Source organism: Salvelinus namaycush, unplaced genomic scaffold (genome assembly GCF_016432855.1).
Source record: "Salvelinus namaycush isolate Seneca unplaced genomic scaffold, SaNama_1.0 Scaffold123, whole genome shotgun sequence".
Classification (NCBI taxonomy): Eukaryota; Metazoa; Chordata; class Actinopteri; order Salmoniformes; family Salmonidae; genus Salvelinus; species Salvelinus namaycush.
In genome coordinates, this window is record NW_024057931.1 from 129,788 (window position 1) to 156,846 (window position 27,059).

The following is a 27,059-nucleotide window of genomic DNA, read 5'->3' on the forward strand; positions in this document are numbered from 1 at the left end:
ACTCCCTTTTCATCCTCCCTCTTCCCTTCCTCTCCTCACTCCCCCCTTCCTTCCACTGAGGTGTTAGCCACCCATCTGAGACAGAAACATATATGATGTATTTTTTTCCTAAACCACTTTGCACAAATGAAGCTAAAGTAAAAATGTAAACTATTGTACACAGATAAAGGCTTTACATAGAGAACCACAGCATGGCTGTTCTTCCTGTCTTGAATGGACGACCCACTAGTCTGGTAGTGAGAACAGCACAGCGCTCAGTGAGTGGAAACAGGTTTTTCTCTCTGTCAAACACTGGGCTAGATAACACTGCCTCTCTGACTGTTGCAAACCTGTGGCTTTGGTCTGGAGAAATGACTTACTGCGTCACTCCGGCTGTGTGTGTGTGACGTGTATGAATTCTCCTGAAATTAGTTAGACAAAGCACTAGCTAGAATGTTCACTTGTTGTAATCTGCTGTGGATTCTCAGAACCTCTTTCATTCTAGACTTCTTATGCAACATTACAGGCAGGCTACCATGCTTGTTGCTAAATCTGACTGCAGTTGTCACTGCTGGGAACTGCCTGGAGTTTCCTCATTTGCGATAGTGTATTGACTGATTTCATGACATTCTGCTGGCAGACTGTTCTGGCTGGCTGGTTTTCTGACTGCTCCTTCAGTTGCTTAAAAGCTGCTGATGCAAGAGAGACATCTACCCATTTCTAAATATACCCACCCAGCCAACCTGGCCCTGGTGCTGCTTAAAATATCCACCAGCTTTTATTGACTAGATCATTTCTCCTGTCTCTACATCTAGATCATTCTGTCATTCAACCTAGATCATTTCCAGTTGGTCCACATGTCTCTTGGCCCGCTAGCTGAGCCTCGTTGTATCTTGGCCCACTAGCTGAGCCTCGTTGTCCCTTGGCCCGCTAGCTGAGCCTCGTTGTCCCTTGGCCCGCTAGCTGAGCCTCGTTGTCCCTTGGCCCGCTAGCTGAGCCTCGTTGTCCCTTGGCCCGCTAGCTGAGCCTCGTTGTCCCTTGGCCCGCTAGCTGAGCCTCGTTGTTCCTTGGCCCGCTAGCTGAGCCTCGTTGTATCTTGGCCCACTAGCTGAGCCTCGTTGTTCCTTGGCCCGCTAGCTGAGCCTTGTTGTCCCTTGGCCCGCTAGCTGAGCCTCGTTGTTCCTTGGCCCGCTAGCTGAGCCTTGTTGTATCTTGGCACACTAGCTGAGCCTTGTTGTACCTTGGCCCGCTAGCTGAGCCTTGTTGTCTCTTGGCACACTAGCTGAGCCTTGTTGTCCCTTGGCACACTAGCTGAGCCTTGTTGTCCCTTGGCCCGCTAGCTGAGCCTTGTTGTCCCTTGGCACACTAGCTGAGCCTTGTTGTACCTTGGCACACTAGCTGAGCCTTGTTGTATCTTGGCCCGCTAGCTGAGCCTTGTTGTCCCTTGGCCCGCTAGCTGAGCCTTGTTGTTCCTTGGCCCGCTAGCTGAGCCTGGTTGTCCCTTGGCCCGCTAGCTGAGCCTTGTTGTCCCTTGGCCCGCTAGCTGAGCCTGGTTGTCCCTTGGCCCGCTAGCTGAGCCTGGTTGTCCCTTGGCCCGCTAGCTGAGCCTTGTTGTCCCTTGGCCCGCTAGCTGAGCCTTGTTGTTCCTTGGCCCGCTAGCTGAGCCTCGTTGTATCTTGGCCCACTAGCTGAGCCTCGTATCTTGGCCCACTAGCTGAGCCTTGTTGTACCTTGGCCCGCTAGCTGAGCCTTGTTGTCCCTTGGCCCGCTAGCTGAGCCTTGTTGTCCCTTGGCCCGCTAGCTGAGCCTTGTTGGCCCACTAGCTGAGCCTTGTTGTCCCTTGGCCCGCTAGCTGAGCCTTGTTGGCCCACTAGCTGAGCCTTGTTGTCCCTTGGCCCGCTAGCTGAGCCTTGTTGTCCCTTGGCCCGCTAGCTGAGCCTTGTTGTCCCTTGGCCCGCTAGCTGAGCCTCGTTGTCTCTTGGCCCGCTAGCTGAGCCTCGTTGTCTCTTGGCCCGCTAGCTGAGTCTCGTTGTCTCTTGGCCCGCTAGCTGAGCCTTGTTGTCCCTTGGCCCGCTAGCTGAGCCTTGTTGTCCCTTGGCCCGCTAGCTGAGCCTTGTTGGCCCTTGGCCCGCTAGCTGAGCCTTGTTGTCCCTTGGCCCGCTAGCTGAGCCTTGTTGTCCCTTGGCCCGCTAGCTGAGCCTTGTTGGCCCTTGGCCCGCTAGCTGAGCCTTGTTGGCCCTTGGCCCGCTAGCTGAGTCTCGTTGTCTCTTGGCCCGCTAGCTGAGCCTTGTTGTCTCTTGGCCCGCTAGCTGAGTCTCGTTGTCTCTTGGCCCGCTAGCTGAGCCTCGTTGTCTCTTGGCCCGCTAGCTGAGTCTCGTTGTCTCTTGGCCCGCTAGCTGAGTCTCGTTGTCTCTTGGCCCGCTAGCTGAGTCTCGTTGTCTCTTGGCCCGCTAGCTGAGTCTCGTTGTCTCTTGGCCCGCTAGCTGAGCCTTGTTGTCCCTTGGCCCGCTAGCTGAGCCTTGTTGTCCCTTGGCCCGCTAGCTGAGCCTTGTTGTCCCTTGGCCCGCTAGCTGAGCCTTGTTGGCCCTTGGCCCGCTAGCTGAGCCTTGTTGGCCCTTGGCCCGCTAGCTGAGTCTCGTTGTCTCTTGGCCCGCTAGCTGAGCCTTGTTGTCTCTTGGCCCGCTAGCTGAGTCTCGTTGTCTCTTGGCCCGCTAGCTGAGTCTCGTTGTCTCTTGGCCCGCTAGCTGAGTCTCGTTGTCTCTTGGCCCGCTAGCTGAGCCTCGTTGTCCCTTGGCCCGCTAGCTGAGCCTTGTTGTCCCTTGGCCCGCTAGCTGAGCCTTGTTGGCCCTTGGCCCGCTAGCTGAGCCTTGTTGTCCCTTGGCCCGCTAGCTGAGCCTTGTTGTCCCTTGGCCCGCTAGCTGAGCCTTGTTGTCCCTTGGCCCGCTAGCTGAGCCTTGTTGTCCCTTGGCCCGCTAGCTGAGCCTTGTTGTCCCTTGGCCCGCTAGCTGAGCCTTGTTGTCTCTTGGCCCACTAGCTGAGCCTTGTTGTCCCTTGGCCCGCTAGCTGAGCCTTGTTGTCTCTTGGCCCACTAGCTGAGCCTCGTTGTCTCTTGGCCCACTAGCTGAGCCTCGTTGTCTCTTGGCCCACTAGCTGAGCCTCGTTGTCTCTTGGCCCACTAGCTGAGCCTCGTTGTCCCTTGGCCCACTAGCTGAGTCTTGTTGTCCCTTGGCCCGCTAGCTGAGTCTTGTTGTCCCTTGGCCCACTAGCTGAGCCTCGTTGTCTCTTGGCCCACTAGCTGAGCCTCGTTGTCTCTTGGCCCACTAGCTGAGCCTCGTTGTCTCTTGGCCCACTAGCTGAGCCTCGTTGTCTCTTGGCCCACTAGCTGAGCCTCGTTGTCCCTTGGCCCACTAGCTGAGTCTTGTTGTCCCTTGGCCCACTAGCTGAGTCTTGTTGTCCCTTGGCCCGCTAGCTGAGCCTTGTTGTCCCTTGGCCCGCTAGCTGAGTCTTGTTGTCCCTTGGCCCGCTAGCTGAGCCTTGTTGTCCCTTGGCCCGCTAGCTGAGTCTTGTTGTCCCTTGGCCCACTAGCTGAGTCTTGTTGTCCCTTGGCCCGCTAGCTGAGTCTTGTTGTCCCTTGGCCCGCTAGCTGAGTCTTGTTGTCCCTTGGCCCGCTAGCTGAGCCTTGTTGTCCCTTGGCCCGCTAGCTGAGTCTTGTTGTCCCTTGGCCCGCTAGCTGAGCCTTGTTGTCTCTTGGCCCGCTAGCTGAGTCTTGTTGTCCCTTGGCCCGCTAGCTGAGTCTTGTTGTCCCTTGGCCCGCTAGCTGAGCCTTGTTGTCCCTTGGCCCGCTAGCTGAGCCTTGTTGTTCCTTGGCCCGCTAGCTGAGCCTTGTTGTCTCTTGGCCCACTAGCTGAGCCTTGTTGTCCCTTGGCCCGCTAGCTGAGCCTCGTTGTCTCTTGGCCCACTAGCTGAGCCTCGTTGTCTCTTGGCCCACTAGCTGAGCCTCGTTGTCTCTTGGCCCACTAGCTGAGCCTCGTTGTCTCTTGGCCCACTAGCTGAGCCTCGTTGTCTCTTGGCCCACTAGCTGAGCCTCGTTGTCCCTTGGCCCACTAGCTGAGTCTTGTTGTCCCTTGGCCCGCTAGCTGAGTCTTGTTGTCCCTTGGCCCACTAGCTGAGCCTCGTTGTCTCTTGGCCCACTAGCTGAGCCTCGTTGTCTCTTGGCCCACTAGCTGAGCCTCGTTGTCTCTTGGCCCACTAGCTGAGCCTCGTTGTCTCTTGGCCCACTAGCTGAGCCTCGTTGTCCCTTGGCCCACTAGCTGAGTCTTGTTGTCCCTTGGCCCACTAGCTGAGTCTTGTTGTCCCTTGGCCCGCTAGCTGAGCCTTGTTGTCCCTTGGCCCGCTAGCTGAGTCTTGTTGTCCCTTGGCCCGCTAGCTGAGCCTTGTTGTCTCTTGGCCCGCTAGCTGAGTCTTGTTGTCCCTTGGCCCGCTAGCTGAGTCTTGTTGTCCCTTGGCCCGCTAGCTGAGTCTTGTTGTCCCTTGGCCCGCTAGCTGAGTCTTGTTGTCCCTTGGCCCGCTAGCTGAGTCTTGTTGTCCCTTGGCCCGCTAGCTGAGTCTTGTTGTCCCTTGGCCCGCTAGCTGAGTCTTGTTGTCCCTTGGCCCGCTAGCTGAGCCTTGTTGTCCCTTGGCCCGCTAGCTGAGCCTTGTTGTCCCTTGGCCCGCTAGCTGAGCCTTGTTATGAGCTGAAGACATTAGGCTGTTTAGTGTGGGACTATCCTACCTGAGCTAATCCATTGATTTATTGGTATATCCATAATAAAGGAGGCCATGGTTACAGACTGGTGTTCATTACATTTAGAAGGTCAGCACAACCTGTGCTTGTCAGAATTGTATAATGATATTCTGACTGACACACAGGGTGTGTATGAGTGAGTCTTTCTAGCAACAGAGACCGAAACAGCCAGCACACCACTCTGACGTAGTAGGGAACCAAACAGAAGCAAATGGAACCCAACGGGGAGGGACCTACCTGAATTTGTCCAATAGAAACTTGTTTTCGTTGCAAAATGATTTCCATTTAGATTAAATGGTTTCAGTTGTGAAATGTTTTCGACCTAATGATTTCTCCCCAGATCAGAGAGTGTTGTTTTACCGCTGTAATACACACGCACACACACACACACCCCACAGCATGGGACATTGTGGGGATCTATAATTGATTTCCATTCAAAATCATATTTTCCCTAACTGCTAACCCTTAAGCTTAAAATAGCCTTTGTCCTTGTGGGTGTGATCTTGTTTTACTGTCCTTGTGGGGACTTGAGGATGGAAGAACAAGACAGGGCACTGGTTTGGTGGGTGCCTTTTGTGTTGCAGGGCCTGAGGGCAGACTGGCAGGCAGCGTATTGTTGCTGACTCTACTGTCCCGGAAGTACAGATTGGTGTGTGTGTGAGAGACAGGGGGATTATCCTGCTTTCTGTGGCTGCTGACTGGGCCTGTGTATGTCTCCTCCCTTTTTCTCTCCCTTTTTTCCCCTTTCTGTATTTTCTCTCCCTTTTTTGTCTGTCCATTTTTGTGCGGCCAGGGGCGAGGCTGTAGTGGCCAGGGGCGAGGCTGTAGTGGCCAGGGGCGAGGCTGTAGTGGCCAGGGGCGAGGCTGTAGTGGCCAGGGGCGAGGCTGTAGTGGCCAGGGGCGAGGCTGTAGTGGCCAGGGGCGAGGCTGTAGTGGGTGGGATTGAGCTCTGGGACAAACGTACGTGTATAACCTATCGTCACTGAGGAGACTGCAGGCAGGTCTAATGTGATAGGGCCCGAGCAGAGCTCTAGTAGCTTTGATCTACCAAGGTGGGTGACTGGCCGCTGGGTAACAGAAACAAACAGCGACGGCGGCTGTCTCCCAAATGGCAGCCTATTCCCTTTACAGTGCACTACTGTTGACCAGGGTCCATGTAGGGGATAGGGAGCCATAGGGCTTTACAGTGCACTACTGTTGACCAGGGTCCATGTAGGGAATAGGGAGCCATAGGGCTTTACAGTACACTACTGTTGACCAGGGTCCATGTAGGGAATAGGGAGCCATAGGGCTTTACGGTGCAATACTGTTGACCAGGGTCCATGTAGGGAATAGGGAGCCATAGGGCTTTACGGTGCACTACTGTTGACCAGGGTCCATGTAGGGAATAGGGAGCCATAGGGCTTTACGATGCACTACTGTTGACCAGGGTCCATGTAGGGAATAGGGAGCCATAGGGCTTTACAGTGCACTACTGTTGACCAGGGTCCATGTAGGGAATAGGGAGCCATAGGGCTTTACAGTACACTACTGTTGACCAGGGTCCATGTAGGGAATAGGGAGCCGTAGGGTTTTACAGTGCACTACTGTTGACCAGGGTCCATGTAGGGAATAGGGAGCCATAGGGCTTTACAGTGCACTACTGTTGACCAGGGTCCATGTAGGGAATAGGGAGCCATAGGGCTTTACAGTGCACTACTGTTGACCAGGGTCCATGTAGGGAATAGGGAGCCATAGGGCTTTACAGTGCACTACTGTTGACCAGGGTCCATGTAGGGAATAGGGAGCCATAGGGCTTTACAGTGCACTACTGTTGACCAGGGTCCATGTAGGGAATAGGGAGCCATAGGGCTTTACAGTGCACTACTGTTGACCAGGGTCCATGTAGGGAATAGGGAGCCATAGGGCTTTACAGTACACTACTGTTGACCAGGGTCCATGTAGGGAATAGGGAGCCGTAGGGTTTTACAGTGCACTACTGTTGACCAGGGTCCATGTAGGGAATAGGGAGCCATAGGGCTTTACAGTGCACTACTGTTGACCAGGGTCCATGTAGGGAATAGGGAGCCATAGGGCTTTACAGTGCACTACTGTTGACCAGGGTCCATGTAGGGAATAGGAAGCCGTAGGGCTTTACAGTGCACTACTGTTGACCAGGGTCCATGTAGGGAATAGGGAGCCGTAGGGTTTTACAGTGCACTACTGTTGACCAGGGTCCATGTAGGGAATAGGGAGCCATAGGGCTTTACAGTGCACTACTGTTGACCAGGGTCCATGTAGGGAATAGGGAGCCATAGGGCTTTACAGTGCACTACTGTTGACCAGGGTCCATGTAGGGAATAGGGAGCCATAGGGCTTTACGGTGCACTACTGTTGACCAGGGTCCATGTAGGGAATAGGAAGCCATAGGGCTTTACGGTGCACTACTGTTGACCAGGGTCCATGTAGGGAATAGGGAGCCATAGGGCTTTACAGTGCACTACTGTTGACCAGGGTCCATGTAGGGAATAGGGAGCCATAGGGCTTTACAGTGCACTACTGTTGACCAGGGTCCATGTAGGGGATAGGGAGCCATAGGGCTTTACAGTGCACTACTGTTGACCAGGGTCCATGTAGGGGATAGGGAGCCATAGGGCTTTACAGTGCACTACTGTTGACCAGGGTCCATGTAGGGGATAGGGAGCCATTGGGCTTTACAGTGCACTACTGTTGACCAGGGTCCATGTAGGGGATAGGGAGCCATAGGGCTTTACAGTGCACTACTGTTGACCAGGGTCCATGTAGGGAATAGGGAGCCATAGGGCTTTACAGTGCACTACTGTTGACCAGGGTCCATGTAGGGAATAGGGAGCCATAGGGCTTTACAGTACACTACTGTTGACCAGGGTCCATGTAGGGAATAGGGAGCCATAGGGCTTTACAGTGCACTACTGTTGACCAGGGTCCATGTAGGGAATAGGGGGCCATAGGGCTTTACAGTGCACTACTGTTGACCAGGGTCCATGTAGGGAATAGGGAGCCATAGGGCTTTACAGTGCACTACTGTTGACCAGGGTCCATGTAGGGAATAGGGAGCCATAGGGCTTTACAGTACACTACTGTTGACCAGGGTCCATGTAGGGAATAGGGAGCCATAGGGCTTTACAGTGCACTACTGTTGACCAGGGTCCATGTAGGGAATAGGGAGCCATAGGGCTTTACAGTACACTACTGTTGACCAGGGTCCATGTAGGGAATAGGGAGCCATAGGGCTTTACAGTGCACTACTGTTGACCAGGGTCCATGTAGGGAATAGGGAGCCATAGGGCTTTACAGTACACTACTGTTGACCAGGGTCCATGTAGGGAATAGGGGGCCATAGGGCTTTACAGTGCACTACTGTTGACCAGGGTCCATGTAGGGAATAGGGGGCCATAGGGCTTTACAGTGCACTACTGTTGACCAGGGTCCATGTAGGGAATAGGGAGCCATAGGGCTTTACAGTGCACTACTGTTGACCAGGGTCCATGTAGGGAATAGGGAGCCATAGGGCTTTACAGTGCACTACTGTTGACCAGGGTCCATGTAGGGAATAGGAAGCCATAGGGCTTTACGGTGCACTACTGTTGACCAGGGTCCATGTAGGGAATAGGGAGCCATAGGGCTTTACGGTGCACTACTGTTGACCAGGGTCCATGTAGGGAATAGGGGGCCATAGGGCTTTACAGTACACTACTGTTGACCAGGGTCCATGTAGGGAATAGGGGGCCATAGGGCTTTACAGTGCACTACTGTTGACCAGGGTCCATGTAGGGAATAGGAAGCCATAGGGCTTTACAGTACACTACTGTTGACCAGGGTCCATGTAGGGAATAGGGAGCCATAGGGCTTTACAGTGCACTACTGTTGACCAGGGTCCATGTAGGGAATAGGAAGCCATAGGGCTTTACAGTGCACTACTGTTGACCAGGGTCCATGTAGGGAATAGGGAGCCATAGGGCTTTACAGTGCACTACTGTTGACCAGGGTCCATGTAGGGAATAGGGGGCCATAGGGCTTTACAGTGCACTACTGTTGACCAGGGTCCATGTAGGGAATAGGAAGCCATAGGGCTTTACAGTGCACTACTGTTGACCAGGGTCCATGTAGGGAATAGGGAGCCATAGGGCTTTACAGTGCACTACTGTTGACCAGGGTCCATGTAGGGAATAGGGGGCCATAGGGCTTTACAGTGCACTACTGTTGACCAGGGTCCATGTAGGGAATAGGGAGCCATAGGGCTTTACAGTGCACTACTGTTGACCAGGGTCCATGTAGGGAATAGGGAGCCATAGGGCTTTACAGTACACTACTGTTGACCAGGGTCCATGTAGGGAATAGGGAGCCATAGGGCTTTACAGTGCACTACTGTTGACCAGGGTCCATGTAGGGGATAGGGAGCCATAGGGCTTTACAGTGCACTACTGTTGACCAGGGTCCATGTAGGGAATAGGAAGCCATAGGGCTTTACAGTACACTACTGTTGACCAGGGTCCATGTAGGGAATAGGGGGCCATAGGGCTTTACAGTACACTACTGTTGACCAGGGTCCATGTAGGGAATAGGGAGCCGTAGGGCTTTACAGTACACTACTGTTGACCAGGGTCCATGTAGGGAATAGGGAGCCATAGGGCTTTACAGTACACTACTGTTGACCAGGGTCCATGTAGGGAATAGGGAGCCATAGGGCTTTACAGTGCACTACTGTTGACCAGGGTCCATGTAGGGAATAGGAAGCCATAGGGCTTTACAGTACACTACTGTTGACCAGGGTCCATGTAGGGAATAGGGGGCCATAGGGCTTTACAGTACACTACTGTTGACCAGGGTCCATGTAGGGAATAGGGAGCCATAGGGCTTTACAGTACACTACTGTTGACCAGGGTCCATGTAGGGAATAGGGGGCCATAGGGCTTTACAGTACACTACTGTTGACCAGGGTCCATGTAGGGAATAGGGAGCCATAGGGCTTTACAGTACACTACTGTTGACCAGGGTCCATGTAGGGAATAGGGAGCCATAGGGCTTTACGGTGCACTACTGTTGACCAGGGTCCATGTAGGGAATAGGGAGCCATAGGGCTTTACGGTGCACTACTGTTGACCAGGGTCCATGTAGGGAATAGGGAGCCATAGGGCTTTACGGTGCACTACTGTTGACCAGGGTCCATGTAGGGAATAGGAAGCCATAGGGCTTTACAGTACACTACTGTTGACCAGGGTCCATGTAGGGAATAGGGGGCCATAGGGCTTTACAGTACACTACTGTTGACCAGGGTCCATGTAGGGAATAGGGAGCCATAGGGCTTTACAGTACACTACTGTTGACCAGGGTCCATGTAGGGAATAGGGGGCCATAGGGCTTTACAGTGCACTACTGTTGACCAGGGTCCATGTAGGGAATAGGGGGCCATAGGGGTTTACAGTGCACTACTGTTGACCAGGGTCCATGTAGGGAATAGGGGGCCATAGGGGAAGCATCCAGAAGCAGCTTGTTCTGTTGATACAGCTTTGAGTCTCTGCTTCTCAACCATTAAGAGGTCATTAGCTGAATGTAGTTAACAGGATCAATGGTGCTTTTGAAGTCAATACAAGCCTGGAGAGAGAGAGACACACACACACACACACACACACACACACACACACACACACACACACACACACACTGCAGTACAGTAGGATGACAACTGTTTCATTAATATAAATAAACTAGTAAGCTATGGGTCTGTGTTTTAGGTGTATCTCATAAGAGCTGATAAACCAGTTTCAGTCACATTCTGAACACACACAGAGAGAAAGAGGTTGAGTCATTCTGAACAGAGAGAGGGGGGTTGAGTCATTCTGAACAGAGAGAGGGGGGTTGAGTCATTCTGAACAGAGAGAGGGGGGTTGAGTCATTCTGAACAGAGAGAGGGGGGTTGAGTCATTCTGAACAGAGAGAGGGGGGTTGAGTCATTCTGAACAGAGAGAGGGGGGTTGAGTCATTCTGAACAGAGAGAGGGGGGTTGAGTCATTCTGAACAGAGAGAGGGGGGTTGAGTCATTCTGAACAGAGAGAGGGGGGTTGAGTCATTCTGAACAGAGAGAGGGGGGTTGAGTCATTCTGAACAGAGAGAGGGGGGTTGAGTCATTCTGAACAGAGAGAGGGGGGTTGAGTCATTCTGAACAGAGAGAGGGGGGTTGAGTCATTCTGAACAGAGAGAGGGGGGTTGAGTCATTCTGAACAGAGAGAGGGGGGTTGAGTCATTCTGAACAGAGAGAGGGGGGTTGAGTCTAGAGGTCAACCGATTATGATTTTTCAACACCGATACCGATTATTGGGGGACAAAAAAGCCGATACCGATTAATCGGACGATTATTACAAACCATTTTTATTTTTTTTATGACAATTACAACAATACTGAATGAACTTATTTTAACTTAATATAATACATCAATAAAATCAATTTAGCCTCAAGTAAATAATGAAACATGTTCAATTTGGTTTAAATAATGCAAAAACAAAGTGTTGGAGAAGAAAGTAAAAGTGCAATATGTGCCATGTAAGAAAGCTAACGTTTAAGTTCCTTGCTCAGAACATGAGAACATATGAAAGCTGGTGGTTCCTTTTAACATGAGTCTTCAATATTCCCAGGTAAGAAGTTTTAGGTTGTAGTTATTATAGGAATTATAGGACTATTTCCCTCTATACCATTTGTATTTCATTAACCTTTGACTATTGGATGTTCCTATAGGCACTTTAGTATTGCAAGTGTAACAGTATAGCTTCTGTCCCTCTCCTCGCTCCTCCCTGGGCTCGAACCAGCAACACAACGACAACAGCCACCATCGAAGCAGCGTTACCCATGCAGAGCAAGGGGAACAACTACTAGAAGGCTCAGAGCGAGTGACGTTTGAAACGCTATTAGCGCGCGCTAACTAGCTAGCCATTTGACTTCGGTCACACCCGCCTCATCTCGGGAGTTGATAGGCTTGAAGTCATAAACAGCGCAATGCTTGACGTACAACGAAGAGCTGCTGGCAAAACGCACGAAAGTGCTGTTTGAATGAATGTTTACGCGCCAGCTTCTGCCTACCACCGCTCAGTCAGATACTTAGATACTTGTATGCTTGTATGCTCAGTCAGATTATATGCAACGCTAGATAATACCTAGTAATACCATCAACCATGTGTAGTTAACGAGTGGTTATGATTGATTGTTTTTTATAAGATAAGTTTAATGCTAGCTAGCAACTTACCTTGGCTTACTGCATTCGCGTAACAGGCAGTCTCCTTGTGGAGTGCAACGAGAGAGAGGCAGGCCGTTATTCCGTAGGACTAGTTAACTGTAAGGTTGCAAGATTGGATCCCCCGAGCTGACAAGGTGAAAATCTGTCGTTCTTTCCCTGAACAAGGCAGTTATCCCACCGTTCCTAGGCCGTCATTGAAAATAAGAGTGTTCTTAAGTGACTTGCCTAGTTAAATAAAGGTATAAAAAAATATTTAAAAAATCGGCGCCCAAAAATACCGATTTCCAATTGTTATGAAAACTTGAAATCGGCCCTAATTAATTGGCCATTCCGATTAATCGGTCGACCTCTAGTTGAATCATTCTGAACAGAGAGAGGGGGATTGAGTCATTCTGAACAGAGAGAGGGGGATTGAGTCATTCTGAACAGAGAGAGGGGGATTGAGTCATTCTGAACAGAGAGAGGGGGATTGAGTCATTCTGAACAGAGAGAGGGGGATTGAGTCATTCTGAACAGAGAGGGAGAGGTTGAGTCATTCTGAACAGAGAGGGAGGGGTCCTATGAATTCAGGTTTATCAGGCTCTTACTCCCATTCAACTCTTAGTGTGTACTTCTCACTAAAGACTCAACTCACCCTCCCCTTTTCCTCTCTCCCTCCTTCTCCAGGGTCATCTTTCTGAGGGTTTGGTGACTAAATGGTACCGGTCTCCTCGCCTGCTGCTCTCCCCTAACAACTACACCAAGGCCATTGACATGTGGGCTGCCGGATGCATCTTCGCCGAGATGCTCACCGGGAAAACGCTCTTCGCAGGTCAGTCAAGCACAGACTCACACTGGTGACCCGTGAGGCAGGTGACTGTGCCACTGAACTATGGGGCAGAAATGTAGGCCACAGGCTTCATAGCACGTGGGTTCTGGCAGAGCTCACACACCTCACACTCTGACTGACATGGCGTAACTGATATGGGGCAGACAGTGAAGTGGTGCCACGGGGGTATGGATATGGAGCTGCTTGTCTATATCGGTGTTAACTCTTGCGGGGGGGGTGTAACCTTGAAAGATAGCTAGCTAACTGAGGTAACCTGGAGAGTTAGCTTGCTAACTGAGGTAACCTGGAGAGTTAGCTTGCTAACCTGAGGTAACCTGGAGAGTTAGCTTGCTAACCTGAGGTAACCTGGAGAGTTAGCTAGCTAACTGAGGTAACCTGGAGAGTTAGCTTGCTAACCTGAGGTAACCTGGAGAGTTAGCTTGCTAACCTGAGGTAACCTGGAGAGTTAGCTTGCTAACCTGAGGTAACCTGGAGAGTTAGCTTGCTAACCTGAGGTAACCTGGAGAGTTGGCTGGCTAACCTGAGGTAACCTGGAGAGTTGGCTGGCTAACCTGAGATAACCTGGAGAGTTGGCTGGCTAACCTGTGGTAACTTTGGGAGTTGGCTGGCTAACCTGAGGTAACTTTGGGAGTTGGCTGGCTAACCTGAGGTAACCTGGAGAGTTGGCTGGCTAACCTGTGGTAACTTTGGGAGTTGGCTGGCTAACCTGAGGTAACTTTGGGAGTTGGCTGGCTAACCTGAGGTAACCTGGAGAGTTGGCTGGCTAACCTGAGGTAACCTGGAGAGTTGGCTGGCTAACCTGAGGTAACCTGGAGAGTTGGCTGGCTAACCTGAGGTAACCTGGAGAGTTGGCTGGCTAACCTGAGGTAACCTGGAGAGTTGGCTGGCTAACCTGAGGTAACCTGGAGAGTTGGCTGGCTAACCTGAGGTAACCTGGAGAGTTGGCTGGCTAACCTGTGGTAACTTTGGGAGTTGGCTGGCTAACCTGAGGTAACTTTGGGAGTTGGCTGGCTAACCTGAGGTAACCTGGAGAGTTGGCTGGCTAACCTGTGGTAACTTTGGGAGTTGGCTGGCTAACCTGAGGTAACTTTGGGAGTTGGCTGGCTAACCTGAGGTAACCTGGAGAGTTGGCTGGCTAACCTGAGGTAACCTGGAGAGTTGGCTGGCTAACCTGAGGTAACCTGGAGAGTTGGCTGGCTAACCTGAGGTAACCTGGAGAGTTAGCTTGCTAACCTGAGGTAACCTGGAGAGTTAGCTTGCTAACCTGAGGTAACCTGGAGAGTTGGCTTGCTAACCTGAGGTAACCTGGAGAGTTGGCTGGCTAACCTGAGGTAACCTGGAGAGTTGGCTGGCTAACCTGAGGTAACCTGGAGAGTTGGCTGGCTAACCTGAGGTAACCTGGAGAGTTGGCTGGCTAACCTGTGGTAACTTTGGGAGTTGGCTGGCTAACCTGAGGTAACTTTGGGAGTTGGCTGGCTAACCTGAGGTAACCTGGAGAGTTGGCTGGCTAACCTGAGGTAACCTGGAGAGTTGGCTGGCTAACCTGAGGTAACCTGGAGAGTTGGCTGGCTAACCTGAGGTAACCTGGAGAGTTAGCTTGCTAACCTGAGGTAACCTGGAGAGTTAGCTTGCTAACCTGAGGTAACCTGGAGAGTTGGCTTGCTAACCTGAGGTAACCTGGAGAGTTGGCTGGCTAACCTGAGGTAACCTGGAGAGTTGGCTGGCTAACCTGAGGTAACCTGGAGAGTTGGCTGGCTAACCTGAGGTAACTTTGGGAGTTGGCTGGCTAACCTGAGGTAACTTTGGGAGTTGGCTGGCTAACCTGAGGTAACTTTGGGAGTTGGCTGGCTAACCTGAGGTAACCTGGAGAGTTGGCTGGCTAACCTGAGGTAACCTGGAGAGTTGGCTGGCTAACCTGTGGTAACTTTGGGAGTTGGCTGGCTAACCTGTGGTAACTTTGGGAGTTGGCTGGCTAACCTGTGGTAACTTTGGGAGTTGGCTGGCTAACCTGAGGTAACTTTGGGAGTTGGCTAACTGACTGAATCTTGTGCTTAGTGAACAGACAGAGAAGCATCAGGTCCTATTTTTAGAGTCTTTGGTATCACTCACTCGACCAGGGATCAAACCGTCCTGTAGTAACCTGGTATATTTATGTTTACCAATAGGTTTGCTTCCCGCTATCCGTAGCTATTTCCTATGTCTGCCTATATAACTATGATTAAGAAAGCTTCAGGTAGCTTAAGCCAGGTGCATTAGAGAATGTAATTCTAAGTTACAATTAAATACTAAACCGTACTTAAGTCTCATGAGTCATAACTCTAAGAAGACTTTAAGGATACTACACATCCCAACCTTTCAATCTCACGGTGGACACTAACCACAAGGCCACTGAGTTGGTGATCCGACAGTTGGGTGTAAACAAACCCTGTGTTATCCTGTAATAACCCGTGTCCTGTGTTTTTAACCCTGTTTTGAACCGGTGTTCTGCAGGAGCACATGAGCTGGAGCAGATGCAGCTGATCCTGGAGTCCATCCCTGTGCTGAGAGAAGAGGACAGGCAGGAGTTACACAGTGTTATCCCCGTCTTCATACACAGTGACATGTCCCAGCCACACAACCCACTGGCCAAGCTACTGCCCGACGTCAGCCCACAGGGTGAGTGTAGACACACATTCACACTCGTGACGTAAACACACACACTGGACAAACTGATGCCTGACATCATACCACCAGGTGAACACACACAAACTAACACACTCCTATTCTATACCATATTGTAAAGCCCCATACATGCCACACTGCACCATGGTAAATGTTCCTCTTCCCTTCCAGCCCTGGATTTTCTGCAAAAGATCCTGACCTTTAACCCCATGGACCGTCTGACAGCAGAAGAAGCCCTAGCCCACCCCTACATGTCTGACTACTCCTTCCCCCTGGACGAACCCGTCTCCCTGCACCCCTTCCACATAGAGGATGAGGTGGATGATATCTTACTGATGGACCAGGGTCACAGCCACACCTGGGACAGGTACATGGAGACATACTGTATTCTACATACATACTTACAACTGGGTTCCATAGCTAGCTAGTTATAGAAGAGGGTTTCTTTACTGTGGATGTCAAACACAGGGGTTTGTGCTTGGGTTGTCTTAACCCTTTATCTCCCTCCTGCCATCAGGTACCGTGACAGCCAGCTTTCTGAAGGGGACTGGCACCTCCACACCCACAGCACTCTGGACACTGACGAGGTACAGGTGGACCCTCGGGCTCTGTCTGACCAAACTGACGAGGAGGAGGTCCAGGTACGGAGAGAAACACACACACACACACACACACACACACACACACACACACCTTCCTCAAGTCACCACCCTAACCCCTGTCCCTCCAGGTGGACCCTCGTAAGTATGCAGACGGAGACCGGGAGTTCCTGGACGATCCTTCCTACGGCTACTCCTCCCTCTTCACTCCCGAACGCTCGTGGCCCGACCCCGATGACGAACACTTGGACCTTCACCACGAGAACAAGTACTGTGACCTGGAGTGTTCCCACACCTGTAACTACAAGGTGGCGTCTCCATCCTACCTGGATAATCTGATCTGGAGGGACAGCGAGGTCAACCACTACTACGAGCCCAAACTCATTATAGATCTGTCCAACTGGAAGGAGCAGCAGAGTAGAGAGAAACAGGCCCAGGCTGCAGGCAGAGACAAGGAGCACAAGGCCCAGAAGAGCAAGTGTGAGAAGAACGGCCTTGTGAAGGCTCAGATGGTTCTACAGGTAGAGAAGGGCCCCGTGGAGAAGGACTCCCAGCAAGAGAAGAACCAGACCCAGACTACTCAACAGAATCAAGGCTTTGACTTTGACTCCTTCATCGCCGGCACCATCAAACTGAGCCTGCGAACTGAGCCCAGCGACGTGGGACTCCTGGGGGACGTGGGCCTCCTGAGCGAGGTGGAAGTGGGCCTCCTGAGCGAGGTGGGCCTCCTGAGCGAGGTGGGCCTCCTGAACGAGGTGGGCCTCCTGAACGAGCTCAACTCGTCTGTGTCCCAGCTGGAGGCTCCGCGGTCAGGCTCCATGTCCAAAACCATCAGCCAGGAGAAGGAGGAGAAGTGTCTGGTCAACTTTGCTCAGGTCAGCATCACCGTGGGGACCGCTGGGTCTGGGGCGCGTCCCGCACACCCCTGGGAGAGCTTCGGAGGGGGGGAGAGGGTGGAGGAGCGGAGAGGTGGGTGTCTGATGGACGGGGCGGGGCGCTGGGACGTTGGGAAAGAGGAGCAGCTCCAGAAGGACAGCTCCTACACCAGCTACCTGGACAGACTGTTCAGCAGGAAGGACGAGGACAGCGGGGAGAGTGTTGCTAGCGCCGACACCCCAGAACCCGAGCCCTCGGATGTGGGAGGGGAGAGGGAACGGGACGAGGGGGGCTTCCTGGCGCGGAGCGGAGAAATCATGTTTAACATGCAGCTGGACTCTCTGGCGCTGCCGGGGTTCGATGCTACGACCGAAGTGCCGCTCAAATCCATCCAGGCCTCCCTCGCTCCCTCCACGGTCAAATCCATCCAGGCCTCCCTCGCTCCCTCCACGGTCAAGTGCTCTCCTCAGATCGCCCACACAACCTACAGCAGCTTCTTCAAGCATCTGAATTAGAAACATAAACGATACCATGCTCCTCACAGTGCAAGATCTCTAGGCTGGTTCTGTTCTGTTGTCCTTGTATTTTATTTCATTATGATAGTAATGTTATTTTACTTGAATCATTTCATACCTTATCGTATGGCTCCTTTTTAAAATATACACTTTTATTTTGTATTATTTTTTTTAGTTGTAGGAGTTAAAGGTAAAATAGACTGGGTTGAAAGTTGCTAACAGATCAAACGTCAGAGTTATTACCTCTGGGTTCACTGGGCCTACCTGAGTTGATCTCCCCAATTATCCCTCAGCATCCACAAACTGGCAGCATTTACACTGCACACTGAGTACTGTAGACTAAAGGAGAGGAGGAATGGGGAAGAGAGGTGGAGAATTGGATAGGAGATAATCGAGGGATATGAGAAGTGGTGCTATGCTAGCAGAACTGTTCATCCTGCAGCCTTCCCCTGAGCTCATCACTGATCTGAGACCTGGCTGAATAAGTGAAAGGAAAGTTTGCACCCTATTACTTAAACCAATCTGACCGTCTCAGATCAGTGATGTGGTCAACGCAGGAAGAGATGTATAGAAATCACAGCTTTGTATCTGTGCCATTCTGGTGTCTGTGACAGCATGGCCAGGGCCATTCTGGTGTCTGTGACAGCATGGCCAGGGCCATTCTGGTGTCTGTGACAGCATGGCCATGGCCATTCTGGTGTCTGTGACAGCATGGCCAGGGCCATTCTGGTGTCTGTGACAGCATGGCCAGGGCCATTCTGGTGTCTGTGACAGCATGGCCAGGGCCATTCTGGTGTCTGTGACAGCATGGCCAGGGCCATTCTGGTGTCTGTGACAGCATGGCCAGGGCCATTCTGGTGTCTGTGACAGCATGGCCAGGGCCATTCTGGTGTCTGTGACAGCATGGCCAGGGCCATTCTGGTGTCTGTGACAGCATGGCCAGGGCCATTCTGGTGTCTGTGACAGCATGGCCAGGGCCATTGAGGCTATCTCCATTTTAAAGTAGTATATTTTCTTCTTCTTTTGATGTTTGAAGAGTGTAACGCTAATATTGGTGACTTACCACCACCTGCAGTCTTCGAGTCTTGAACCAAATCGTGTTATTAATTTATTGTGGCCACTAGATGGTGGTCATATTGCTTAAAGCCATTTACAAACTAGGCAAACCAATTTGAAGAAGACAATGCTCAGCTCATCAGCTGATCGCTCCCAACCCATAGGAATCCCCACCCAGTTCAATACTTTAAAATGGTGGAAGCCCTCAATGGAAATGTCCATGCAAAGACAGGTTATTTCCAAGTAATGATCTCTATATCTCCATGGGAAGGATAAATATCTTAACAGGTCCAATGTGAGAAGATGGAGGGCATTGTGTACTAAAGGAGAGAGGTGTATTGTGGGAGACGTAGTCATACTGACATCACCATCGCTGTAGGTCTTTTCACTAGGGAGGGGGGAGACAGTCTTTTCTTAAAAATAAACGTTTTATTTGAAAATGTACTTTAATTATTTTTACCAAGTGTTTAATTTATTTCTGTATAATTTCCCAAAAGAGGCTTCCTGAAACCCCCTCATGTCATACTGTAATTGTTTTGACACATGATGCCAGCAGCGAACCATTACACCTGGACCTTTTGTAAATGTGTTATCTACCTCAAGGTAACAGCAGCGAGAGACATTCGAAGCCACACTAGTGCTTTACACACACACCACACACACACTACCATCCTCATACACACACACAACACACACACACACACCACACACACACTACCATCCTCATACACACACACCACACACACACACACACCACACACACACTACCATCCTCATACACACCACACACACACACGCTACCATCCTCATACACACACCACACACACGCTACCATCCTCATACACACACCACACACACGCTACCATCCTCATACACACACACCACACACACACTACCATCCTCATACACACCACACACACGCACTACCATCCTCATACACACACACCACACACACGCTACCATCCTCATACACACACACCACACACACACTACCATCCTCATACACACACACCACACACACACTACCATCCTCATACACACCACACACACACACGCTACCATCCTCATACACACACCACACACACACTACCATACACACCACACACACACACTACCATACACACCACACACACACACTACCATACACACCACACACACACACTACCATCCTCATACACACACACACACACACTACCATCCTCATACACACCACACACACACACTACCATACACACCACACACACACACACACTACCATACACACCACACACACACACACACTACCATACACACCACACACACACACACACTACCATCCTCATACACACACACACACACTATCATTCTCATACACACCACACACACACACTACCATACACCACACACATTGCATTGACATAGTGACCTTCTCTTCTGTTTTGACATTTGACAGTCGTGTTTCCATTATTTATTTCTAGCAGATATTTATTTGAACGGGACAACGTGTTATTTCAATGTAACTGTTCTGGACACCGAGGCGTTGGACGAGAGGAACGGGGGAGTTAGATGGAAGGACATCCCATTTTTCACTGTCACTATGGTGACTCATTAGTTATGGTAGGATGCAAGTTAATAATGAATTAATCTGTTTAAGTTATAGAAGCTTTCCATTTTCAATCATTTGTCATTATTTTTATTTATAGGTGCATTCTATTTTTTGGGGGGGGGGTTGCTTCATGAGAAGCACCTAAGTCTTAATTTTTTTTTAATGTAAATTGTTAAAATCGTGTGCATGGAAGAAACAGGAGGTACATTAAAACGAAGTTAATGGTGTACATCATTACATTTAATTGTGTTTTTATTACATATTTAAGTTTCCAAGCATGATGCGATTAAGTTCTGAAGGTGTAGCATGTACAACATGAGGACATTAGTTTTTGCCTTAAAGCTGCCTCTCCATTTTGTAATAATCGGTTCCCCTGTTCTATGAAATATCTCATTTAATAAACATGACCAGCAAACAATACTGTCTTTTTCTTTCGTCTCTGTTTTAGAAAGGATTTGAAACCATTTGTTTCAAGGACAACTGTTGAAAAAGCGCTATGGACAAACACATCTTCATGCATCCTCTCCTGTCTCCTCTCTCCTCCCTCTCCTGTCTCCTGTCTCCCTTCTCTCCTCCCTTCTCTCTCCTGTCTCCCTTCTCTTTCTCTCCTCCCTATCCTGTTTCCCTTCTCTCTCGCCTCCCTCTTCTGTCTCCCTTCTCTCTCTCGCCTCCCTTCTCTCTCTCTCTCCTCCCTCTTCTGTCTCCCATCTCTCTCTCTCGCCTCCCTCTCCTGTCTCCCTTCTCTCTCGCCTCCCTCTTCTGTCTCCCTTCTCTCTCTCGCCTCCCTTCTCTCTCTCTCTCCTCCCTCTTCTGTCTCCCATCTCTCTCTCTCGCCTCCCTCTCCTGTCTCCTGTGTGTAAAGTGCTGACTGCAGTCCCCTATTGTAGGGTCCAGTTTTACAATGTCCCAGTAGACTGGTTTTATTGCACAGCAACATGGACGCACCTTTTACACCCAGCCACTGAACCAACAGCTACATGTAGCTCTGCACCCTGTTCCCTGTATGGTGCACTACTTTTAGACCAGAGCCTTATGGGCCAAGGGAACATGATGCCATTTGGGATGCACGTTGACTCCGTCTACCCCCTCGGGCCCTGATCTATACCAGCAGATACCAGCACTCTACCCAACACCTCACTAGGACTGGGTTAATGTATCACTGTTGGTATACCAGCACTCTACCCAACACCTCACTAGGACTGGGTTAATGTATCACTGTTGGTATACCAGCACTCTACCCAACACCTCACTAGGACTGGGTTAATGTATCACTGTTGGTTTACCAGCACTCTACCCAACACCTCACTAGGACTGGGTTAATGTATCACTGTTGGTATGCCTGGGCTTATGACTGCAGTTACAACACCTATTCCCACTTGGCCTAACAGTTCCGGAACACTGGCATAGTACTGGCTGTTCCTCCTTTGTTGTTATAGTAACAACTCATCAGTCTACACTTGAATGGTTTACGGGTGCTAGCCTGCTAGGCAGAGCCATATATTTACCACTGCCTCCTGTTTCAGTCTGGCCCACGTTCAGCCTGAGAGTTTCGGTCTGACCCGTTTCATATCCAGGGTTGTAAATGAAATGTGTCCTGAATTGGCTGTCATTTACAGTGGGGTTCTGAACTTGACACCCTTGAAGAAGATGACCAATAATGACTTAAGTCTGACCTTTTGACCCTCTCTTTATTCACAATTCATTCAGGATTCTCACTCTTTATTCACAATTCATTCAGGATTCTATCTAATTTACATAAGTATTCACATCCCTGAGTCAACGCTTTGTAGAAGCAGCTTTGGCTGCGATTACAGCTGTGAGTCTTTCTGAGTGAGTCTCTTAGACCTTTTAATTTCACACCTGGATTAAGCAACATTGGCACATATTATTTTCAAATTTCTTCAAGCTCTGTCAAATTGGTTGTTGATCATTGCTAGACAACCATTTTATGGTCTTGCTATAGATTTTCAAGTAGATTTATGTCTAAACTGCCACTCAGGAATATTCAATGTCTTTTTGTTAAGCAAGTCCAGTTTAGATTCAGCCTTGTTTTTTAGGTTATTGTCCTGCTGAAAGGTGAATTCATCTCACATTGTGGAAAGCAGACTGAACCAGGTTTTCCTCTAGCATTTTTGCCTGTGCTTAGCTCCATTCAGTTTCTTTTTCATCCTGAAAAACTTCCCAGTCCTTGCAAGCATACCCATAACATGATGCAGCCACCACTATGCTTGAAAATATGGAGAGTATTACTCCGTAATGTGTTGTATTGGATTTGCCCTAAACATAAGGCTTTATATTCAGGACAAAAAGTGAATTGCTTTAGTTAACTTCACCATGCTCAAAGGGATATTCAATGTCTGTTTCTCGCCAGGTGGAAATGGCAGCTAAGACTTCCTTCTAGTAAGGGGCTAAAATAACTCCAATGGGCTGAGTGCAGGTAGGATGTGGCCAAAGTAGGAGGACATTTGGTTACTAAAATCTTACATGGATAACCTAAGAGCAGAATTCTGACTTATCTCCAAGTCTCACTTTGACATCAATCTCTGACTTGAGCCCTTAGTACACATTTATCTGTCTTCATAATGTGAAATGTTTATGATGCTTCCTTAAATGTTATCTATCTGCCCATGGACTACAGAAGAAAACTAGTCAGCTGGCAAAATCTAGCACTTTTACAGAAATGTTCATTAAAAAATATATATCTGTTGATAAATGGATAGCTTGCCTGTACTGTAGTGTTCTGGAACTAAATGGATAGCTTGCCTGTATTGTAGTGTTCTGGAACTAAATGGATAGCTTGCCTGTACTGTAGTGTTCTGGAACTAAATGGATAGCTTGCCTGTATTGTAGTGTTCTGGAACTAAATGGATAGCTTGCCTTTACTGTAGTGTTCTGGAACTAAATGGATAGCTTGCCTGTATTGTAGTGTTCTGGAACTAAATGGATAGCTTGCCTTTACTGTAGTGTTCTGGAACTAAATGGATAGCTTGCCTGTACAGTAGTGTTCTGGAACTAAATGGATAGCTTTCCTGTATTGTAGTGTTCTGGAACTAAATGGATAGCTTGGCTGTACTGTAGTGTTCTGGAACTAAATGGATAGCTTGCCTGTATTGTAGTGTTCTGGAACTAAATTGATAGCTTGCCTGTATTGTAGTGTTCTGGAACTAAATGGATAGCTTGCCTTTACTGTAGTGTTCTGGAACTAAATGGATAGCTTGCCTGTACAGTAGTGTTCTGGAACTAAATGGATAGCTTGCCTGTATTGTAGTGTTCTGGAACTAAATGGATAGCTTGGCTGTACTGTAGTGTTCTGGAACTAAATGGATAGCTTGGCTGTACTGTAGTGTTCTTGTGGAGGTCTACAATTTTTTTTCTGAGGTCTTGGCTGATTTCTTTAGATTTTCCCATGATGTCAAGCAAAGAGGCACTGAGTTTGAAGGTAGGCCTTGAAATACATCCAGAGGTACATCTCCAATTGACTCAAATGATGTCAATTAGCCTATCAGAAGCTTCTAAAGCCATGACATAATTTTCTGGAATTTTCCAAGCTGTTTAAAGGCACAGTCAATTTAGTGTTTGTTAACCTCTGACCAACTGGAATTGCGATAGAGTGAAATAATCTGTCTGTAAACAATTGTTGGAAAAATTACTTGTGTCATGCATAAAGTAGATGTCCTAACCGACTTGCCAAAACTATAGTTTGTTAACAAGAAATTTGTGGAGTGGTGTAAAAATAAGTTTTAATGACTCCGACTTCAACTGTATCTATCCAAAATAGAGATGTATGGATGAACCATTTCTCCAACGTTTTTAGCCATATAGCAAAGAAACAAGAGCAAAAACATATGCATGATAATGTACAAAACTTATAATCAGCTATTAAAGACTACCAGAACCCACTGGATTCTCCAATTACATTGTCTGAAATAGAGGACAAAATACAAACCCTCCAAACCCTGTGTTATACTAAACAAAATTATAAAATATCCAGACCACAAATTCAAATGGGCTATTCTTAATCTTTTCAACATTATCCTCAGCTCTGACATATTCCCTAATATTTGGATCCAAGGCCTGATCCCACCCCAATCCACAAAAGTGGAATATGCATTAGCAGCAATCTCTGATAAATCCTCTGCAGTATCATCAACAGCAGACTCCAACATTCCTCAGTGAAAACAATGTCCTCAGCAAATGTCAAATTGTCTTCTCACTAAAATATTGTGCGACAGACCACGTATACACCCTTACTGACAAACAAACAAAGCAAAAGCAAAGTCTTTTCATGCTTTGTTGATTTCAAAAAAGCTTTTGACTCAATTTGGCAAGGTCTGCTATACAAATTGACGGAAAGCGGTGTTGGGGGGAAAGCATAATTATAATATTAATGTACACAAACAAGTATGCAGTTAAAATTGGCAATAAACACACAGATTTCTTTCCTCGGGGCCGTGGGGTGAGACAGGGATGCAGCTTGAGCCCCACCCTCTTCAACATACAGTGCATTCGGAAAGTTTTGAGACCTCTTGACTTTTTCCACATTTTGTTATGTTACAGCCTTATTCTTAAAAGGATAAAAAAATATTTTATACCCAATAATGACAAAGCAAAAACAGGTTTTTAGAAAAAAAACTGAAATACCTTATTCACATAAGTATTCAGACCCTTTGCTATGAGACTTGAAATTGAGCTCAGATGCATCCTGTTTCAATGATCATCCTTGAGATATTTCTAAAACTTGATTGGAGTCCACCTGTGGTAAATTCAATTGATTGGACATAATTTGGAAAGGCACACACTTGGCTATGTAAGGACCCACAGTTGTCAGTAAGAGCAAAAACCAAGCCATGAGGTGGAAGGAATTGTCTGTGGTGTGCTGAGACAGGATTGTGTCGAGTCACAAATCTGGGGAAGGGTAGCAAAACATTTCTGCAGCATTGAAGGTCCCCAAGAACACAATGGCCTCCATCATTCTTAAATGGAAGGAGGTTGGAACCATCAAGACTCTTCTGAGACCTGGCCACCCGGCCAAACTGAGCAATCGGGGGAGAAGGGCCTTAGTCAGGGAAGTGACCAAGAACCCGATGTGACAAAAACCAAATTGATACTAAATGCAAAAATATCCTCCTCGTATAAGGTAAATCACCAAATAATGCATGCAGAATTAGGCCGATACCAGCTAATTATCAAAATCCAGAAAAGAGATGTTAAATTCTACAACCACATGAAAGGAAGTGATTCCCAAACCTTCCATAACAAAGCCATCACCTACAGAGAGATGAACCTGGAGGAGAGTCCCCTAAACAAGCTGGTCCTGGGGCTCTGTTTACAAGACAGACAGACCCCACAGAGCCCCAGGACAGCAACACAATTAGACCCAACCAAATCATCAGAAAACAAAAACATAATTACTTGACACATTGGAAAGAATTTACAAAAAAACAGAGCAAACTAGAATGCGATTTGGCCCTAAACAGAGAGTACACAGTGGCAGAATACCTGACTACTCTGACTGACCCTAAATTAAGGAAAGCTTTGACTATGTATAGATTCAGTGAGCATAGCCTTGCTATTGAGAAAGGTCGCCGTAGGCAGACCTGGCTCTCAAGAGAAGACAGGCTATGTGCACACTGCCAACAAAATGAGGTGGAAACTGAGCTGCACTTCCTAACCTTCTGCCACATATATTAGAGACACATATTTCCCTCAGAATACACAGATCCACAAAGAATTTGAAAACAAACGCAATTTTGATAAACTCCCATATCTACTGGGTGAAATACCACAGTGTGCCATCACAGCTTCAAGATTTGTGACCTGTTGCCACAAGAAAAGGTCAACCAGTTAAGAACAAACACAACTCATATTTATGCTTATTTATTTTCCCTTTTGTACTTTAACTATTTGCACATTGTTACAACAATGTATATAGACATAATATGACATTTGAAATGTCTTCATTCTTTTGGAACTTGTGTGAGTGTAATATTTACTGTTCACTTTTTATTGTTTATTTCATTTTTGTTTATCCATTTCACTTGCTTTGGAAATGTTAACATATGTTTCCCATGCCAATAAAGCCCCTTGAATTGAAAAATTGAGAGAGAGAGAGACAGAGAGAACAACATAATGTATATAACTCAGGGGTCACACACACACACATCATAGCATGTTCCCACACTCTGAACAAGCTCGGCATGCTCCTCTCTACATGTTCTGTTGTTGCTACAGCACGTACTTTACGTATCTGTTAGAAGATGAATTGTCACCAGGGTATAAACTACACTAGAGCCATAATGTAATCACATAAAGAAAAACAGTTTCATCAAAAATGTTCCACTCTCTCATGGAACTTCCTGTCTTGATGGAATGCTATGCAGTCCCCTGTGTGTCTGCGTGGAAACACATTACTGAGCCAGAAAATATACTTTGATTAGTTCTGTATTCTGACTAGCTGTCATTCATGTTGAATGATGGTCTTCTAAACTGGAGCTGTGTTCCCCAAGCCATTCCTTAGGGCAGCGTTTCCCAAAATCCATCCAGGCAAGCTGATCCTAGATCTATGTTAGAGCAGGCAAGCTGATCCTAGATCTATGGTAGAGCAGGCAAGCTGATCCTAGATCTATGGTAGAGCAGGCAAGCTGATCCTCGATCTGTGGTAGAGCAGGCAAGCTGATCCTCGATCTGTGGTAGAGCAGGAAAGCTGATCCTAGATCTGTGGTAGAGCAGGAAAGCTGATCCTAGATATGTGGTAGAGCAGACAAGCTGATCCTAGATCCGTGGTAGAGCAGACAAGCTGATCCTAGATCCGTGGTAGAGCAGACAAGCTGATCCTAGATCTATGGTAGAGCAGACAAGCTGATCCTAGATCTATGGTAGAGCAGGCACACTGATCCTAGATCTGTGGTAGATTAATGATTCATTGCTGTG

The 27,059-nt window shown here is 48.6% G+C and overlaps 1 protein-coding gene across 3 annotated transcripts in view; it reads left to right on the top strand.

Annotated features, from left to right (window-relative positions):
- LOC120036173 (mitogen-activated protein kinase 6-like) overlaps window positions 1-18,167 on the top strand; it is a 38,937-nt gene extending 20,770 nt beyond the window's left edge. For all 3 annotated transcript variants that reach the window (XM_038982646.1, XM_038982645.1, XM_038982648.1), the window contains exons 4-8: window positions 12,675-12,819; window positions 15,328-15,492; window positions 15,670-15,865; window positions 16,016-16,139; window positions 16,229-18,167. In XM_038982646.1, coding sequence (XP_038838574.1) covers window positions 12,675-12,819; window positions 15,328-15,492; window positions 15,670-15,865; window positions 16,016-16,139; window positions 16,229-17,488 — 1,890 coding nt within the window. In that variant the 3' untranslated portion in view covers window positions 17,489-18,167. The remainder of the gene's footprint in view (window positions 1-12,674; window positions 12,820-15,327; window positions 15,493-15,669; window positions 15,866-16,015; window positions 16,140-16,228) is intronic.
- Window positions 18,168-27,059: the final 8,892 nt, after the last annotated feature.